The sequence below is a fragment of the Bos mutus genome, chromosome 3, assembly GCF_027580195.1.
Source record: "Bos mutus isolate GX-2022 chromosome 3, NWIPB_WYAK_1.1, whole genome shotgun sequence".
NCBI classification, from domain to species: Eukaryota; Metazoa; Chordata; class Mammalia; order Artiodactyla; family Bovidae; genus Bos; species Bos mutus.
The window spans coordinates 318,042-333,965 of record NC_091619.1 but is presented as its reverse complement, the minus strand read 5'-3'; the positions used below and the strand labels follow the sequence as shown (position 1 = coordinate 333,965).

Below are 15,924 nucleotides of genomic sequence, written 5' to 3'. Positions count from 1 at the left end.
CTATTAGCAAGTTGAAACTTTCAGTCCCATGCTCTTTTATGCTGACAGGGGAGAAGGCCTAGCAACTGAGTTTAATCATCAGTGACCAGTGATTCAATCAATTCTGCCTATGTAATGAAGTCCCCATAAAAACCCAAAAGGATGGGGCTAGGAGAGCTTCTGGGTTGGTGGACCCAGGTAGGTGCTTGGAGGGTGGCACACACAGGAGAGGGCATGCAAGCTCAGCACCTCTTCCCACATACTTGGCCTGATCCATCTTGCTCATCTGGCTGTTCAGAAATTATGTTTTAATAAACCAGTGATCTAGTAAGTAGACTGATCTCCTGTTGTTCTGTGAACTGCTCTAGCAAATTAAACCTGACAAGAAGATCGTGGGAACCTCTAATCTATAGCCAGTGTGTCAACAGCACAGCTAACCTGGACTTGTTACCAGTGTCTGAAGTTGGGAGAGAATAAGGGATTGAACCTTTAGTCTGTGGGATCTGACAAGCTGATCTGACAGGAGATAGTGTTATAACTGAGGCAAATTGTAGGAAGCCCAAGTGGTAACTGGTAAATGACAAAATTGCTTGGTGTGGGGAAAAGAACTCTTACATCTAGCATCAGAAGTAGTGTGCTAGCAGTAGAGAATAGAGGAGAAACACAGGACTGTGTTTCCATAGCAGGTAATTTATCTGCTTAGATTATTTTCCTCTTCTGGATTCAGTATTGGTAAATTATATTTTTCTAGAGTCACTGCATCTCAGTTTTCAATATATTTGCATAAAGTTAAGCAGAATAGAGTTTTATTTATTTGTATACATGGTTATTTCCTGTTTTTAATTTCTTCTTTTGGGTATTTAGGTTTTCAAGGAAGTGTTTTAAAAGACTGGAGACACAAGATCTTGCTGGTGTGCTGGTGGCGGTGATTCATCGGTTTCATTTTCTTTCAGACAAAACACTGCAAAGCAATGTTTGGTGTTTTTGAAGAGGGAAGTAAATCACTAAAGAGTAAGCAAATAGTCAGAGTTCAGGAAAAGATAGGAATGAGGGAATTTCCAGAGAATAGCAATTTAATGTGGAGAAGGCAATGGCATCCCACTCCAGTACTCTTGCCTGGAAAATCCCATGGACAGAGGACCCTGGTGGGCTAAAGTCCATGGGGTCACTAAGAGTTGGACACGACTGAGTGACTTCATTTTCACTTTTCACTTTCATGCGTTGGAGAAGGAAATGGCAACCCACTCCAGTGTTCTTGCCTGGAGAATCGCAGGGATGGGGGAGCCTGGTGGGCTGCCGTCTATGGGATCACACAGAGTCGGACACGACTGAAGTGACTTGGCGGGAGCAGCAGCAATTTAATGAAGAGACTTTGCAAGAGCTCCACACAGCTGTAAAGCTTCAGTCAGTCAGTCAGTTCAGTCGCTCAGTCGTGTCTGACTCTTTGCGACCACATGAATTGCAGCACGCCAGGCCTCCCTGTCCATCACCAACTCCCAGAGTTCACTCAAACTCACGTCTACCGAGTCAGTGATGCCATCCAGCCACCTCATCCTCTGTTGTCCCCTTCTCCTCCTGACCCCAATCCTTCCCAGCATCAGAGTCTTTTCCAATGAGTCAACTCTTCGCATGAGGTGGCCAAAGTACTGGAGTTTCAGCTTTAGCATCATTCCTTCCAAAGAAATCCCAGGGCTGATCTCCTTCAGAATGGACTAGTTGGATCTCCTTGCAGTCCAAGGGACTCTGAAGAGTCTTCTCTGATACCACAGTTCAAAAGCATTAATTCTTCAACTATCAGCTTTCTTCACAGTCCAACTCTCACATCCATACATGACCACAGGAAAAACCATAGCCTTGACTAGACGGACCTTTGTTGGCAAAGTAATGTCTCTGCTTTTCAATATGCTATCCAGGTTGGTCATAACTTTCCTTCCAAGAAGTAAGCGTCTTTTAATTTCATGGCTACAGTCACCATCTGCAGTGATTTTGGAGCCCAAAAAATAAAGTCTGACACTGTTTCCACTGTTTCCCCATCTATTTGCCATAAAGTGGTGGGATCAGATGCCATGATCTTAGTTTTCTGAATGTTGAGCTTTAAGCCAACCTTTTCTCTCTCCTCTTTCACTTTCATTAAGAGGCATTTTAGTTCCTCTTAACTTTCTGCCATAAGGATGGTATCATCTGCATATCTGAGGTTATTGATATTTCTCCCGGCAATCTTAGATCTGTTTATTTGTGTGGTTGCAAGCTGCCTGACTCTCGAGTCTTTTTTGTTTTTGTTTCACTTTTTTGGCTTTTTGTTTGTTCTCTCTCTCTTATATTTAAAGAAATTTAATAAGTTATTTCTTTCAGGCTACAGAAAATATTCTTTACATGATCAGGGAACAATAAAACTGAGAAAAATGACTAGAGAAAAGTTGGTGCCACTATCCCTAGATCCCAATTCCTGATTTCCAATTCTTTTTCTAGTGCAGCTTCTGGAATCCATTAGAACATACAGAAAAGGATCAAATCCCACAATGACTGAAAGGCTGATAAGAATGTAAATGAGGTCATTTCCATCTCTGACATAGACCAAAACATCCTGTGTGCCCTGCCTTAAGGGCACATGAAAAAATACACCCATAAAACTTTCTCTTGCAAATTTTCAAGGAACTGAAATTAAATATGATGATATGACGCCATATCCTTTAAATGTCTTGAAATTATAATTTTAAATGAAGGATAAGCACTCACTAGTTCAATCAACATCAATTCTTAAAAGTATGAAACCAGTACTGCCTGAATCAGCTTTAATCCCGGATGCATTTAAAGGAAAGAGTTCTTGTTTTGTCACTGTTTTAGGAATGTAAAGGACACTGTGGCTAGAGCCACTGGGACCCACCCAGCTACCTGCCCTCCCCTCTCAAGTGGGACTTATGTACACACAGCTTTGTTATTGTTGCTCTCAGTCTGCTTATAATTCGGTTGATGCCTGTTTGGGCAAGGCAGGAACAGCTGCACTTTCTTTGGGGGGACTTCCAGCCCTCAGTGGTTGTTTGGCAACTAAAGTGCACAGACAGAGAGCAGATGGGCAGATGGCTTCCTGTGTTGCCCTTGCCCTCCCACCTACACAGCTCTCTGAGAACACTGCAAAGCGCTGTAATGGCAGAACAGGGGAAGAGCTCTGGATGCACAGAGGGACCAGCCTAGATGTAACTACATCCCTCCCCACCGCCAAAAAAATCAGGACAACCTAAACTGCTCACTGGTCACACAAACTCCATGACCTTAATGAGGTAATTTTAACATTTGCTGACTAAAAAAAGGAAAAAGAATTCAGATTGTGGAGGGCAGTAATGGAGCAGCTGTTTCCTTGCTGAAAAATGTAAATGGGATCATTTTCCTAGAGGTTGGGGAGGGAAGAAAGGGTCAGAAATAGGGAAAGGAGAGTAGTTTCTTTCAAAAATCAGAGGTTCCCCTATCCCTGAATTAAGAGGTCAGAGTTCTCTGTGGGGAGTGGGGATGGGGAGGGTTAGGACAATGAGGGCCATGCAGCCCTCATCAGCAGCGTCTCTGCAGTCTGAGACAAAACACAGTCCTGGAGGTGGAGGTGGGTGAGGAGTTTAGGAAAGTGTGCAATCTCTGTGTGACTACAACCCCTTTGATTCCAAAAGGAAAATCTTTTCTCTTTTTAAACTGTTGGATTATGATAAAACCATCAATTACGAAACAGTAAAACAATACTTTTTTCTTTTAAATGTCTCTTTGCAAATCTTTCATCAAGATAGAAAAGTATAACATGATGTACTTGAGTATTCTGTGCCCCTACGTCAGACACTAGTCAGAATGTGCTCTGTCTCATTTAATTTCCCAAATGACACATGAAGTTGGGTGTTATTCTATCCATTTTACAAGTAAAGAAGTTGAAGCTCAGACAGGTAAAGCCCACTTGACCCAAGGTATATACATTGGCTGAAGATTTTATGGCCAATATGGGGCAGGACCAGAATTTGTGACCCAATGGGTCTGACTGCAGAGTTCAACCTTACTTTGCACCATAAAAAGGTTGAGGTAAAAAGTCAGGGGGCCAGCTCACAATCCACACACAAGACAGAATCTGCAGCCTTATCTCAGCCTCTGCGGAGTTGAAAACAACTGTAACCATACATTAAGGTCATGAGCTGTAAACGCACATAAAGGTCATCATATGAGAGGTCAGGATCCCACTTCCTCCACCACCTCCCAACCCCACTACCCTCCACCTCTGCAGATGTCCCCACAGCTCAGATGTCCCTGAATATGGGGCAATGGGAGCTTGTCCTGGCCCCTCACTCACCCCACATGTCCCCCTCAGGCTGTAAGGAGAAGACGGAAGAAGTCTGGGGGGTGGGGATCGGGGTAGGGGATGGAGAGAAGGGCCTGAGATTGTGGAGATAATTTTGCCAAACCAGAATCTGAATAATGAGACTGCTCTAATCATTTCAGCAGCAGCAGCCCCACAAAGCAGGGCTAATAATTGCCTTTTGAAGTAAGGGTTTGATGGTGATTTTCCCATTCTGAGGAACTTGCAGACATTCCAGAAAGGCCCTCATCCCTCTTTCCTCCCCTTCAACCCTCAAAGAAGCTTGAGAAACAGAATGTTGGTACCAGGCAAGCTCCAGCTGCCTACCAGTCTTCCTCACATCTGACTCAGCCTTTCACCACCCTGTCCCAGGAGCAGCCCCACCTGTCCTGTTACTCACCAAAAATGAGACTGATTTGGAGTATCAGTGTCTGGGTGGGGAGCCAGCTGCTGCCTAAGGAATCCATGACTGCCTGCTGACTGTGTTAGACCTCTGGCTCCTCCTCTGCTTGCTCTCCGCCCCTCCCCTCTCTGACCCTCTCTGCACTAGAGGCTCTCCTTGCCTGATGAGTCAAAGCAGAAAGTAAAAAATTAGAGGCTTTTTTTCTGATAAAAATCATCCATGCTGATTATTTAAAATTTGGAAAATATAGAAAATTGTACAGAAGAATAAAGAATCACTTGTTATCACACCTCATAAATCTAACCATCATAAACATTCTATTTTTCCAGGTTACCACGATATTATTGACATGTAGTATATGTAAGTTTAAAAGTACACAACATGATCATGAGATACATGTATGATTGCAAAATAATTACCACAATGAGGATAGTTAATATCTCTCACCCCTCACATAATGACTGTGTGTCTGTGATGATAAAATTTAGGATTTATTTATTCTTTTGATAAGTTTCAAGTATATTATGCAGTATTGTTCATTGCAGTCACCTTGCCATGCAGTAGATCTCCAGAATTTATTCATCTTAATTATCTAAAATGTGTACTTTTTGACCAACATCTCCCCATCTGCCAGCCCAGACAATGACCATTCTGCTCTCTATTTCTATGAGTTCAGCTTTTTTAGATCCTACATATAAGTGAGATCAAACAGTACTTGCTTTCTCTGTCTGATGTATTTCCCCTATCATATAGCCTTCAAGGTCTACCAAGTTCTCACAAAAGGCAAAAATTCCTTCTTTTTATGGCAGAATATTTTCTTTATCTGTTCATCCACCAATGGGCATTTAGGTGTTTCCATGTCTTGACTGAAATGAACATGGAGTTGGGGGATGGGGCAAATATGTCTTTGAGATCCTGATTTCATTTCCTTCAGATATATACCCAGAAGTGGAATTGCTGGATGATATAGCAGTTCTATTTTAAATTTTTTGATAAAGTTCTATACTGTTTTACATAAAGACTGTACCAATTTACATCCCCACTAACAGTGACAGGGAGGCCTGGTGTGCTGCAATTCATGGGGTTTCAAAGAGTCGGACACGACTGAGTGACTGAACTGAACTGAACTGACTGAACAGTGACTAGAACTTGCCTGGTGGCTCAGTGGTAAAAAAAATCCACCTGCAATGCAGAAGACTCAGATTTTATCCGTGGGTCAGAAAGACTGTCTAGAGAAGGCAATGGAAACCCACTCCAGTATTCTTGCCTGAGGAATCCCATAGACAGAGGAGCCTGGCAGTCTATGTATGGGGTTGCAAAAGAGTCAGACAAAACTTAGCAACTAAACAACACCACCAGTGGACAAGGGTTTCCTTTTCTCCAGAGCCTCACCAGTACTTACTATCTCTTGTCTTTTTGACAATAGCCATTCTAACATATGTGAAATGGTTTCTTATTGTAATTTTGATTGCATTACCCTGATGATTAGGGATGTTGAATGTCTTTCATGTACCTGTTGGCCATTTGTATGTCTTCTTTATAAAATGTTTATTCAGTTCCTCTGTCCATTTTTTTTAATTGATCATAAGCACTCTTCTATAGCTCCCCTTGGATATGTTTGTCTGTGCATTTTAAAATATAATGAGAAAAAATAGATTAACTTTTTAGATAAAGTAGTAGTCTCCAAAGTGTGTTACCTGAGATGATGCACTGAAACAGAAGAATAAAACAGAAGAATTTTCTATCTATATTTTTATTTACAACAAGAAAGAAGAACCCACTCATAGTATGTAATAGAATTCCCTTGACACCCCGACTTGGGCTGTTTGGCAGTCACAGGTGAGTGAATTATCTCAAGAGAAATGCCAGGGTTGAGAGTGGCACTCTCGTTTGCTGGGTCAGTTTCAGATGATTGCTCTTGAGGAGGCATGAACATCACTGAATTAACCAGAATAGAGTGGTTAAGGTAAGAAGCTCCCCTGACATGTGTGAACTAGAGAAAACACATGTAAGGGAAAGAACAAGAAGAAGACAGCTGACCCTCTCCTACACCTGATTAAGTTGTCAGCACATTATGAGGCAAAATTGGTGACTGAATTATGCTGGACAAGAAACTCACCAAAAACTGAAATACAAATAACATGTTTAGAAATTTCCAAGTATAAATCTAGAAAGGAATCTTGGAGGAGGAAATTTACATCTTAGCATCAAATTAGAAATAGTGTATATATTGGTAAAATTTGACATTTGGAGATGGAGGGAAAATATTGGGAAAAAAATTCAAAGTTGTTTAGGTTATGATGAGATCTCTCTTACTAGTTGCCAAGTATATTTCTAACAGACACAGGTGTTTGTTGTAATATTGCTTTAAAATAGAAGGATAATGTAAATAGTCTAAATGTCCTTGCTTTAATTTTTGAAGTAAGAAATTCAAACTCACAAAAATTCAAGAATACCCTATGAAATATGGATTTGTCTCCACTACCGTTAATAATAACCTTACTATAAATGCATATTGAGTCTTTTTTTTTAATTTTATTTTATTTTTAAACTTTACATAATTGTATTAGTTTTGCCAAATATCAAAATGAATCCATCACAGGTATACATGTGTTCCCCATCCTGAACCCTCCTCCCTCCTCCCTCCCCATACCATCCCTCTGGGTCGTCCCAGTGCACTAGCCCCAAGCATCCAGTATCGTGCATTGAACCTGGACTGGCATCTCGTTTCATACATGATATTTTACATGTTTCAATGCCATTCTCCCAAATCTTCCCACCCTCTCCCTCTCCCACAGAGTCCATAAGACTGTTCCATACATCAGCGTCACTTTTGCTGTCTCGTACACAGGGTTATTGTTATCATCTTTCTAAATTCCATATATATGTGTTAGTATACTGTATTGGTGTTTTTCCTTCTGGCTTACTTCACTCTGTATAATAGGCTCCAGTTTCATCCACCTCATTAGAACTGATTCAAATGTATTCTTTTTAATGGCTGAGTAATACTGCATTGTGTATATGTACCACAGCTTTCTTATCCATTCATCTGCTGATGGACATCTAGGTTGTTTCCATGTCCTGGCTATTATAAACAGTGCTGCGATGAACATTGGGGTACACGTGTCTCTTTCCCTTCTGGTTTCCTCAGTGTGTATGCCCAGCAGTGGGATTGCTGGATCATAAGGCAGTTCTATTTCCAGTTTTTTAAGGAATCTGCACACTGTTCTCCATAGTGGCTGTACTAGTTTGCATTCCCACCAACAGTGTAAGAGGGTTCCCTTTCCTCCAAACCCTCTCCAACATTTATTATTTGTAGACTTTTGGATCGCAGCCATTATGACTGGTGTGAAATGGTACCTCATAGTGGTCTTGATTTGCATTTCTCTGATAATGAGTGATGTTGAGCATCTTTTCATGTGTTTGTTAGCCATCTGTATGTCTTCTTTGGAGAAATGTCTATTTAGTTCTTTGGCCCATTTTTTGATTGGGTCATTTATTTTTCTGGAGTTGAGCTGTAGGAGTTGCTTGTATATTTTTGAGATTAGTTGTTTGTCAGTTGCTTCATTTGCTATTATTTTCTCCCCATTCTGAAGGCTGTCTTTTCACCTTGCTGATAGTTTCCTTTGATGTGCAGAAGCTTTTAAGGTTAATTAGGTCCCATTTGTTTATTTTTGCTTTTATTTCCGATATTCTGGGAGGTGGGTCATAGAGGATCCTGCTGTGATGTATGTCAGAGAGTGTTTTGCCTATGTTCTCCTCTAGGAGTTTTATAGTTTCTGGTCTTATGTTTAAATCTTTAATCCATTTTGAGCTTATTTTTGTGTATGGTGTTAGAAAGTGTTCTAGTTTCATTCTTTTACAAGTGATTGACCAGTTTTCCCAGCACCACTTGTTAAAGAGATTTTCTTTAATCCATTGTATATTCTTGCCTCCTTTGTCAAAGATAAGGTGTCCATAGGTGCGTGGATTTATCTCTGGGCTTTCTATTTTGTTCCATTGATCTATATTTCTGTCTTTGTGCCAGTACCATACTGTCTTGATAACTGTGGCTTTGTAGTAGAGCCTGAAGTCAGGTAGGTTGATTCCTACAGTTCCATTCTTCTTTCTCAAGATTGCTTTGGCTATTCGAGGTTTTTTGTATTTCCATACAAATTGTGAAATTATTTGTTCTAGCTCTGTGAAGAATACTGTTGGTAGCTTGATAGGGATTGCATTGAATCTATAAATTGCTTTGGGTAGTATACTCATTTTCACTATATTGATTCTTCCAATCCATGAACATGGTATATTTCTCCATCTATTAGTGTCCTCTTTGATTTCTTTCACCAGTGTTTTATAGTTTTCTATATATAGGTCTTTAGTTTCTTTAGGTAGATATATTCCTAAGTATTTTATTCTTTCCGTTGCAATGGTGAATGGAATTGTTTCCTTAATTTCTCTTTCTGTTTTCTCATTATTAGTGTATAGGAATGCAAGGGATTTCTGTGTGTTGATTTTATATCCTGCAACTTTACTATAGTCATTGATTAGTTCTAGTAATTTTCTGGTGGAGTCTTTAGGGTTTTCTATGTAGAGCATCATGTCATCTGCAAATAGTGAGAGTTTTACTTCTTCTTTTCCAGTTTGGATTCCTTTTATTTCTTTTTCTGCTCTGATTGCTGTAGCCAAAACTTCCAAAACTATGTTGAATAGTAATGGTGAAAGTGGGCACCCTTGTCTTGTTCCTGACTTTAGAGGAAATGCTTTCAATTTTTCACCATTGAGGATAATGTTTGCTGTGGGTTTGTCATATATAGCTTTTATTATGTTGAGGTATGTTCCTTCTATCCCTGCTTTCTGGAGAGTTTTTATCATAAATGGGTGTTGAATTTTGTCAAAGGCTTTCTCTGCATCTATTGAGATAATCATATGGTTTTTATTTTTCAATTTGTTAATGTGGTGTATTACATTGATTGATTTGTGGATAGTGAAGAATCCTTGCATCCCTGGGATAAAGCCCACTTGGTCATGGTGTATGATCTTTTTAATGTGTTGCTGGATTCTGATTGCTAGAATTTTGTTAAGGATTTTTGCATCTATGTTCATCAGTGATATTGGCCTGTAGTTTTCTTTTTTTTTTGTGGCATCTTTGTCAGGTTTTGGTATTAGGGTGATGGTGGCCTCATAGAATGAGTTTGGAAGTTTACCTTCCTCTGCAATTTTCTGGAAGACTTTGAGCAGGATAGGTGTTAGCTCTTCTCTAAATTTTTGGTAGAATTCAGCTGTGAAGCTGTCTGGACCTGGGCTTTTGTTTGCTGGAAGATTTTTGATTACAGTTTCAATTTCCGTGCTTGTGATGGGTCTGTTAAGATTTTCTATTTCTTCCTGGTCGAGTTTTGGAAAGTTGTACTTCTCTAAGAATTTGTCCATTTCTTCCACGTTGTCCATTTTATTGGCATATAATTGCTGATAGTAGTCTCTTATGATCCTTTGTATTTCTGTGTTGTCTGTTGTGATCTCTCCATTTTCATTTCTAATTTTATTGATTTGATTTTTCTCCCTTTGTTTCTTGATGAGTCTGGCTAATGGTTTGTCAATTTTATTTATCCTTTCAAAGAACCAGGTTTTGGTTTTGTTGATTTTTGCTATGGTCTCTTTTGTTTCTTTTGCATTTATTTCTGCTCTAATTTTTAAGATTTCTTTCCTTCTACTAACCCTGGGGTTCTTCATTTCTTCCTTTTCTAGTTGCTTTAGATGTAGAGTTAGGTTATTTATTTGACTTTTTTCTTGTTTCTTGAGGTGTGCCTGTATTGCTATGAATTTTCCCCTTAGGACTGCTTTTACCGTGTCCCACAGGTTTTGGGTTGTTGTGTTTTCATTTTCATTCGTTTCTATGCAAATTTTGATTTCTTTTTTGATTTCTTCTGTGATTTGTTGGTTATTCAGCAGCGTGTTTTTCAGCCTCCATATGTTGGCATTTTTAATCGTTTTTCTCCTGTAATTGAGATCTAATCTTACTGCATTGTGGTCAGAAAAGATGCTTGGAATGATTTCTATTTTTTTAAATTTACCAAGGCTAGCTTTATGGCCCAGGATGTGATCTATCCTGGAGAAGGTTCCATGTGCGCTTGAGAAAAAGGTGAAATTCATTGTTTTGGGATGAAATGTCCTGTAGATATCAATTAGGTCTAACTGGTCTATTGTATTATTTAAAGTTTGTGTTTCCTTGTTAATTTTCTGTTTAGTTGATCTATCCATAGGTGTGAGTGGGGTATTAAAGTCTCCCACTATTATTGTGTTATTGTTAATTTCTCCTTTCATACTTGTTAGCATTTGTCTTACATATTTTGGTGCTCCCATGTTGGGTGCATATATGTTTATAATTGTTATATCTTCTTGGATTGATCCTTTGATCATTATGTAGTGACCTTCTTTGTCTCTCTTCACAGCCTTTGTTTTAAAGTCTATTTTATCTGATATGAGTGTTGCTACTCCTGCTTTCTTTTGGTCCCTATTTGCATGGAAAATCTTTTTCCAGCCCTTCACTTTCAGTCTGTATGTGTCCCCTGTTTTGAGGTGGGTCTCTTGTAGACAACATATGTAGGGGTCTTGTTTTTGTATCCATTCAGCCAGTCTTTGTCTTTTGGTTGGGGCATTCAACCCATTTACGTTTAAGGTAATTACTGATAAGTATGATCCCGTTGCCATTTACTTTATTGTTTTGGGTTCGAACTTATACACCGTTTTTGTGTTTCCTGTCTAGAGAATATCCTTTAGTATTTGTTGGAGAGCTGGTTTGGTGGTGCAGAATTCTCTCAGCTTTTGCTTGTCTGAAAAGCTTTTGATTTCTCCTTCATACTTGAATGAAATCCTTGCTGGGTACAATAATCTGGGCTGTAGGTTATTTTCTTTCATCATTTTAAGTATGTCTTGCCATTCCCTCCTGGCTTGAAGAGTTTCTATTGAAAGATCAGCTGTTATCCTTATGGGAATTCCCTTGTGTGTTATTTGTTGTTTTTCCCTTGCTGCTTTTAATATTTGTTCTTTGTGTTTGATCTTTGTTAATTTGATTAATATGTGTCTTGGGGTGTTTTGCCTTGGGTTTATCCTGTTTGGGACTCTCTGGGTTTCTTGGACTTGGGTGATTATTTCCTTCCCCATTTTAGGGAAGTTTTCAACTATTGTCTCCTCAAGTATTTTCTCATGGTCTTTCTTTTTGTCTTTTTCTTCTGGGACCCCTATGATTCAAATGTTGTAGCGTTTAATATTGTCCTGGAGGTCTCTGAGATTGTCCTCATTTCTTTTAATTCGTTTTTCTTTTATCCTTTCTGATTCATTTATTTCTACCATTCTATCTTCTAATTCACTAATCCTATCTTCTGCCTCTGTTATTCTACTATTTGTTGCCTCCAGAGTGTTTTTAATTTCATTTATTGCATTATTCATTTTATATTGACTCTCTTTTATTTCTTCTAGGTCCTTGTTAAACCTTTCTTGCATCTTCTCAATCTTAGTCTCCAAGCTATTTATCTGTGATTCCATTTTAATTTCAAGATTTTGGATCAATTTCACTATCATTATTCAGAATTCTTTATCAGGTAGATTCCCTATCTCTTCCTCTTTTGTTTGGTTTGGTGGGCTTTTATCCTGTTCCTTTATCTGCTGGGTATTCCTCTGTCTCTTCATCTTGTTTAAATTGCTGAGTTTGGGGTGTCCTTTCTATATTCTGGCAGTTTGTGGAGTTCTCTTTATTGTGGCATTTCCTCGCTGTGTGTGAGTTTGTACAGGTGGCTTGTCAAGGTTTCCTGGTTAGGGAAGCTTGTGTCGGTGTTCTGGTGGGTGTCCAGTAATGAGTTATGAGATGTCTATGGTTTTGGGGTGACTTTGGGCAGCTTGTATCTTGAAGCTCAGGGCTGTGCTCCTTTGTTGCTGGGGAATTTGCTTGGTATGTCTTGCCCTGGAACTTGTTGGCCCTTGTGTGGTGCTTGGTTTCAGTGTCAGTTTGGAGGCGTTTGATGAGCTCCTGTCAATTAATGTTCCTTGGAGTCAGGAGTTCCCTGGAGTCAGGGTTTTGGACTTAAACCTCCTGCTTCCATTTATCGGTCTTATTTTTACAGTAGTTTCAAAACTTCTCCTTCTATACAGCACCATTGATAAAACATCTACGTTAAAGCTGAAAAGTTTCTCTACTGTGAGGGTCACTCAGAGAGGTTCACAGTGTTACATGGAGAAGAGAAGAGGGAGGAGGGAGTTAGAGGTGACCCAAATGAGATGAGGTGGAATCAATAGTGGAGAGAGTGGGGTAGCCAGTAGTCACTTCCTTATGTGCACTCCACAACTGGACCACTCAGAGATGTTCACGGAGTTACACAGAGAAGAGAAGAAGGAGGAAGGAGACAGAGGTGGCCAGAGGGATAAAAGGGGGAATGAAAAGGAAGGAGACAGATCCAGCCAGTAATCAGTTCCCTAAGTGTTCTCCACCATCTGGAACACACATAAACTCACAGAGTTGGGTAGAGTAGAGAGGGGTTAGGGAGGAGACACAGGTGACCTGGTGGAGAAAAAGGAGAGTCCAAAGGGAGAGAGAGCAGTCAAGCCAGTAATCTCGCTCCGTAGTGAAAAATGGGTCCTGAACATTGGGTTCTTAAAGGTGCAAAATTGGTAACAAATACATAAAAGCAAAAATTAAAAATCTAGAGTAGAGTTTGGAATTTCAAAAATACGATGTTAAAGAAAAGAAGAAGGAAAAGAAAGAGAGAAAAAACGAACAAAGAAAAACAAGCAAGGTCACGAAAATTATAAAGAAAATACAGGTACAAAATCGATAACTAATACCAAAAAGCAAAAATTAAAAATCTAGAGTAGAGTTTGGAATTTCAAAAATACAATGTTAAAAAAAAGGAAGAAGAAACATAAAGAGAGAAAACAAACAAACAAAAGCAATGTCACAAAAATTATAAAGAAAATACAGGTACAAATTTGATATCAAATACCAAAAAGCATAAATTAAAAATCTAGAGTAGAGTTTGGAATTTCAGATATACAATGTTATATAAAAGAAGAAGAAGAAAACAAACAAAAAAAAAAAAAGTCACAGAAGTTATAAAAAAACTGTAGGTACAAAATTGATAACATATACCAAAAAAGCTAAAATTAAAAAACTAGAGTAGAGTTTGGAATGTCAAAAATACAATGTTAAAGAAAAGAAGAAGAAGAAGAAAAAAACAAGGTCAAAAAATTATAAAATATATATATATGAAGTTTGCTGAAGAAGAAAAAAAAATAGGTCTTTTTTTTTTTTTTGTAAAGTAATAGGTTATAAAAGTGAAAATTAAAGGAACAATAGAGGACTTAAAAAATTTTTTTAATTAAAAGAAAGAAAGAAAAAGAATGATAGTAAAAATAGTAAAAATATATCTAGGACTTTCTCTGGTTTTGTTGTATGGTGGGTTCAGTTCATTTTTGGCTAGTTCCTTGGTCCGACTTATATTTCTCAAGATCTATAGGCCCCTTCCTATGTAGTCCGTAGTAACCACGGGGTTTTAATCTATTGCCTGTAGCTTCCAAGTTGTTTCCCTCTGTTATAACTTCTTCTGTTTGCTGGTCTCTTCAGTGTCTGGCTTCCGCCCTGACACAAAGGGGACGGTGGGGGAAACTTTTTTTTTTTTTTAGGCTCACTTGTTCAGTCGCGCTGTGGGGAGGGAGGGAGGGATGCTGCAAACAAATAACACTGGCGTGCGCTCGCAGTGCCTCAGCCACACTGGGTCTGCCCCCACTCACGGCGCGTGTAGCCTCCCTGCCCACACTGCTCGGGCTCTAGGTTGTTCCGCCGAGAACAATCCGAGGCCGGCCCTGGGCTGCATGTACCTCCCAGGTCCAAGCCGCTCAGGTTCAGGCACTTGGGTAGTCCTCAAAGGCGCAGACTCTGTTGGGCCTGCATTTTGTGCTCTTCCCAGGTCCGAGCAGCTCAGGTGATGAGGTGTTTGGTGAACGCCAATGCTGCAACTTATCGCCTCCCCGCCACTCAGTTATCTGGGTGTAAAACCGGCGCACCTTCTCAGGCAGATGTTGACCGTCCAGACCCCCAAGCAGTTTTAGCTAGCAAAGAAGCCTGCTTACAGTTTTATAGATAATGTCTCTCTGGGGCTGCGATTGTCCCCTTCCGGCTCTGGCTGCCTGTTACCGGAGGGGGAAGGTCCGCAGCTGACTATCTCTATTCAGTCCTTTGTTCCGTGCGCGGGCCTGGTGGTGTCTTAGGTTGGGGCTGGCTTTTCGCGTGGTAGATATCCCACAGTCTGGTTTGCTAGCCCAAATTATTTCGCTCAGATAGCGCTCAGGGTATTCAGGCCAGATTCTTACTCTGAGCAATGGAGCCTGTGCCGCACCTCCCTGCCCAGCCCCCGCTTGCTAATGGCGTATGCAGGCGTCTGCGCTGCTTATCCGCTGGGGGAGTTACCGTAGGGCTCGCAATCTGTGAGTTTTAATTGTTTATTTTTTCTCCCTGTTATGTTGCCCTCTGTGCTTCCAAAGCTCGGCACAGATTCGGCAGTGAGAAGGTTTCCTGGTGTTTGGAAACTTCTCTCTTTTTAAGACTCTCTTCCCGGGACGGAACTCCATCCCTCCCTCTTTTGTCTCTTTTTTTTTGTCTTTTATATTTTTTCCTACCTCCTTTCGAAGAGTTGGGTTGCTTTTCTGGGTGCCTGATGTCCTCTGCAGGCATTCAGAAGTTGTTTTGTGGAATTTACTCGACATTTAAATGCTCTTTTGATGAATTTGTGGGGGGGAAGTGTTCTCCCCGTCCTACTCCTCCGCCATCTTGGCTCCTCCTCCATATTGAGTCTTGAAGTATAAGCTAAGGTTGTATGAGCCATCTTGAACTGCAACTATTAAAATACTGTTTATTTCATGGATATGGATATCTCATATTTTTAGAGATTTTTAAATAGATTTTAACTCCTAGTGTATGACTTTAAAAATGCAATTCACATTTAATAAGCATACATAGTGGTACTGCCTGCTTAAAATCTTTTGTCTTTCACAACCCTGCCATAAAAAGTTTGTAGACTACTCATATAGACTCTATTTCTTTGCCTTCTCTACCTTTTAATGGTTTTGATGATAACCATCCTATTTTCAGTTTTGCTAGTAGTTTTCTATAAATAAATAAAAATGAATTTGAACCTGTTTTTCCTCTTATCATAAATGCTATGCATAGAATGCTATTTCCTTTCCCATG

General features: G+C 39.8%; 1 protein-coding gene and 1 long non-coding RNA gene across 2 annotated transcripts in view; one reads left to right on the top strand and one right to left on the bottom strand.

The window, feature by feature from the left end:
* LOC138986350 (CD48 antigen-like) overlaps positions 1 to 4,837 on the bottom strand; it is a 58,204-nt gene extending 53,367 nt beyond the window's left edge. The window contains exon 1 of the mRNA XM_070365646.1: positions 4,704 to 4,837. Within this exon, the coding sequence (XP_070221747.1) occupies positions 4,704 to 4,770 (67 nt within the window). The 5' untranslated portion in view covers positions 4,771 to 4,837. The remainder of the gene's footprint in view (positions 1 to 4,703) is intronic.
* The window catches only part of LOC138986351 (uncharacterized), a 34,075-nt gene continuing 20,813 nt past the window's right edge, over positions 2,663 to 15,924 (top strand). The window contains exon 1 of the long non-coding RNA XR_011463183.1: positions 2,663 to 3,257. This is a non-coding gene — a long non-coding RNA (uncharacterized lncRNA). The remainder of the gene's footprint in view (positions 3,258 to 15,924) is intronic.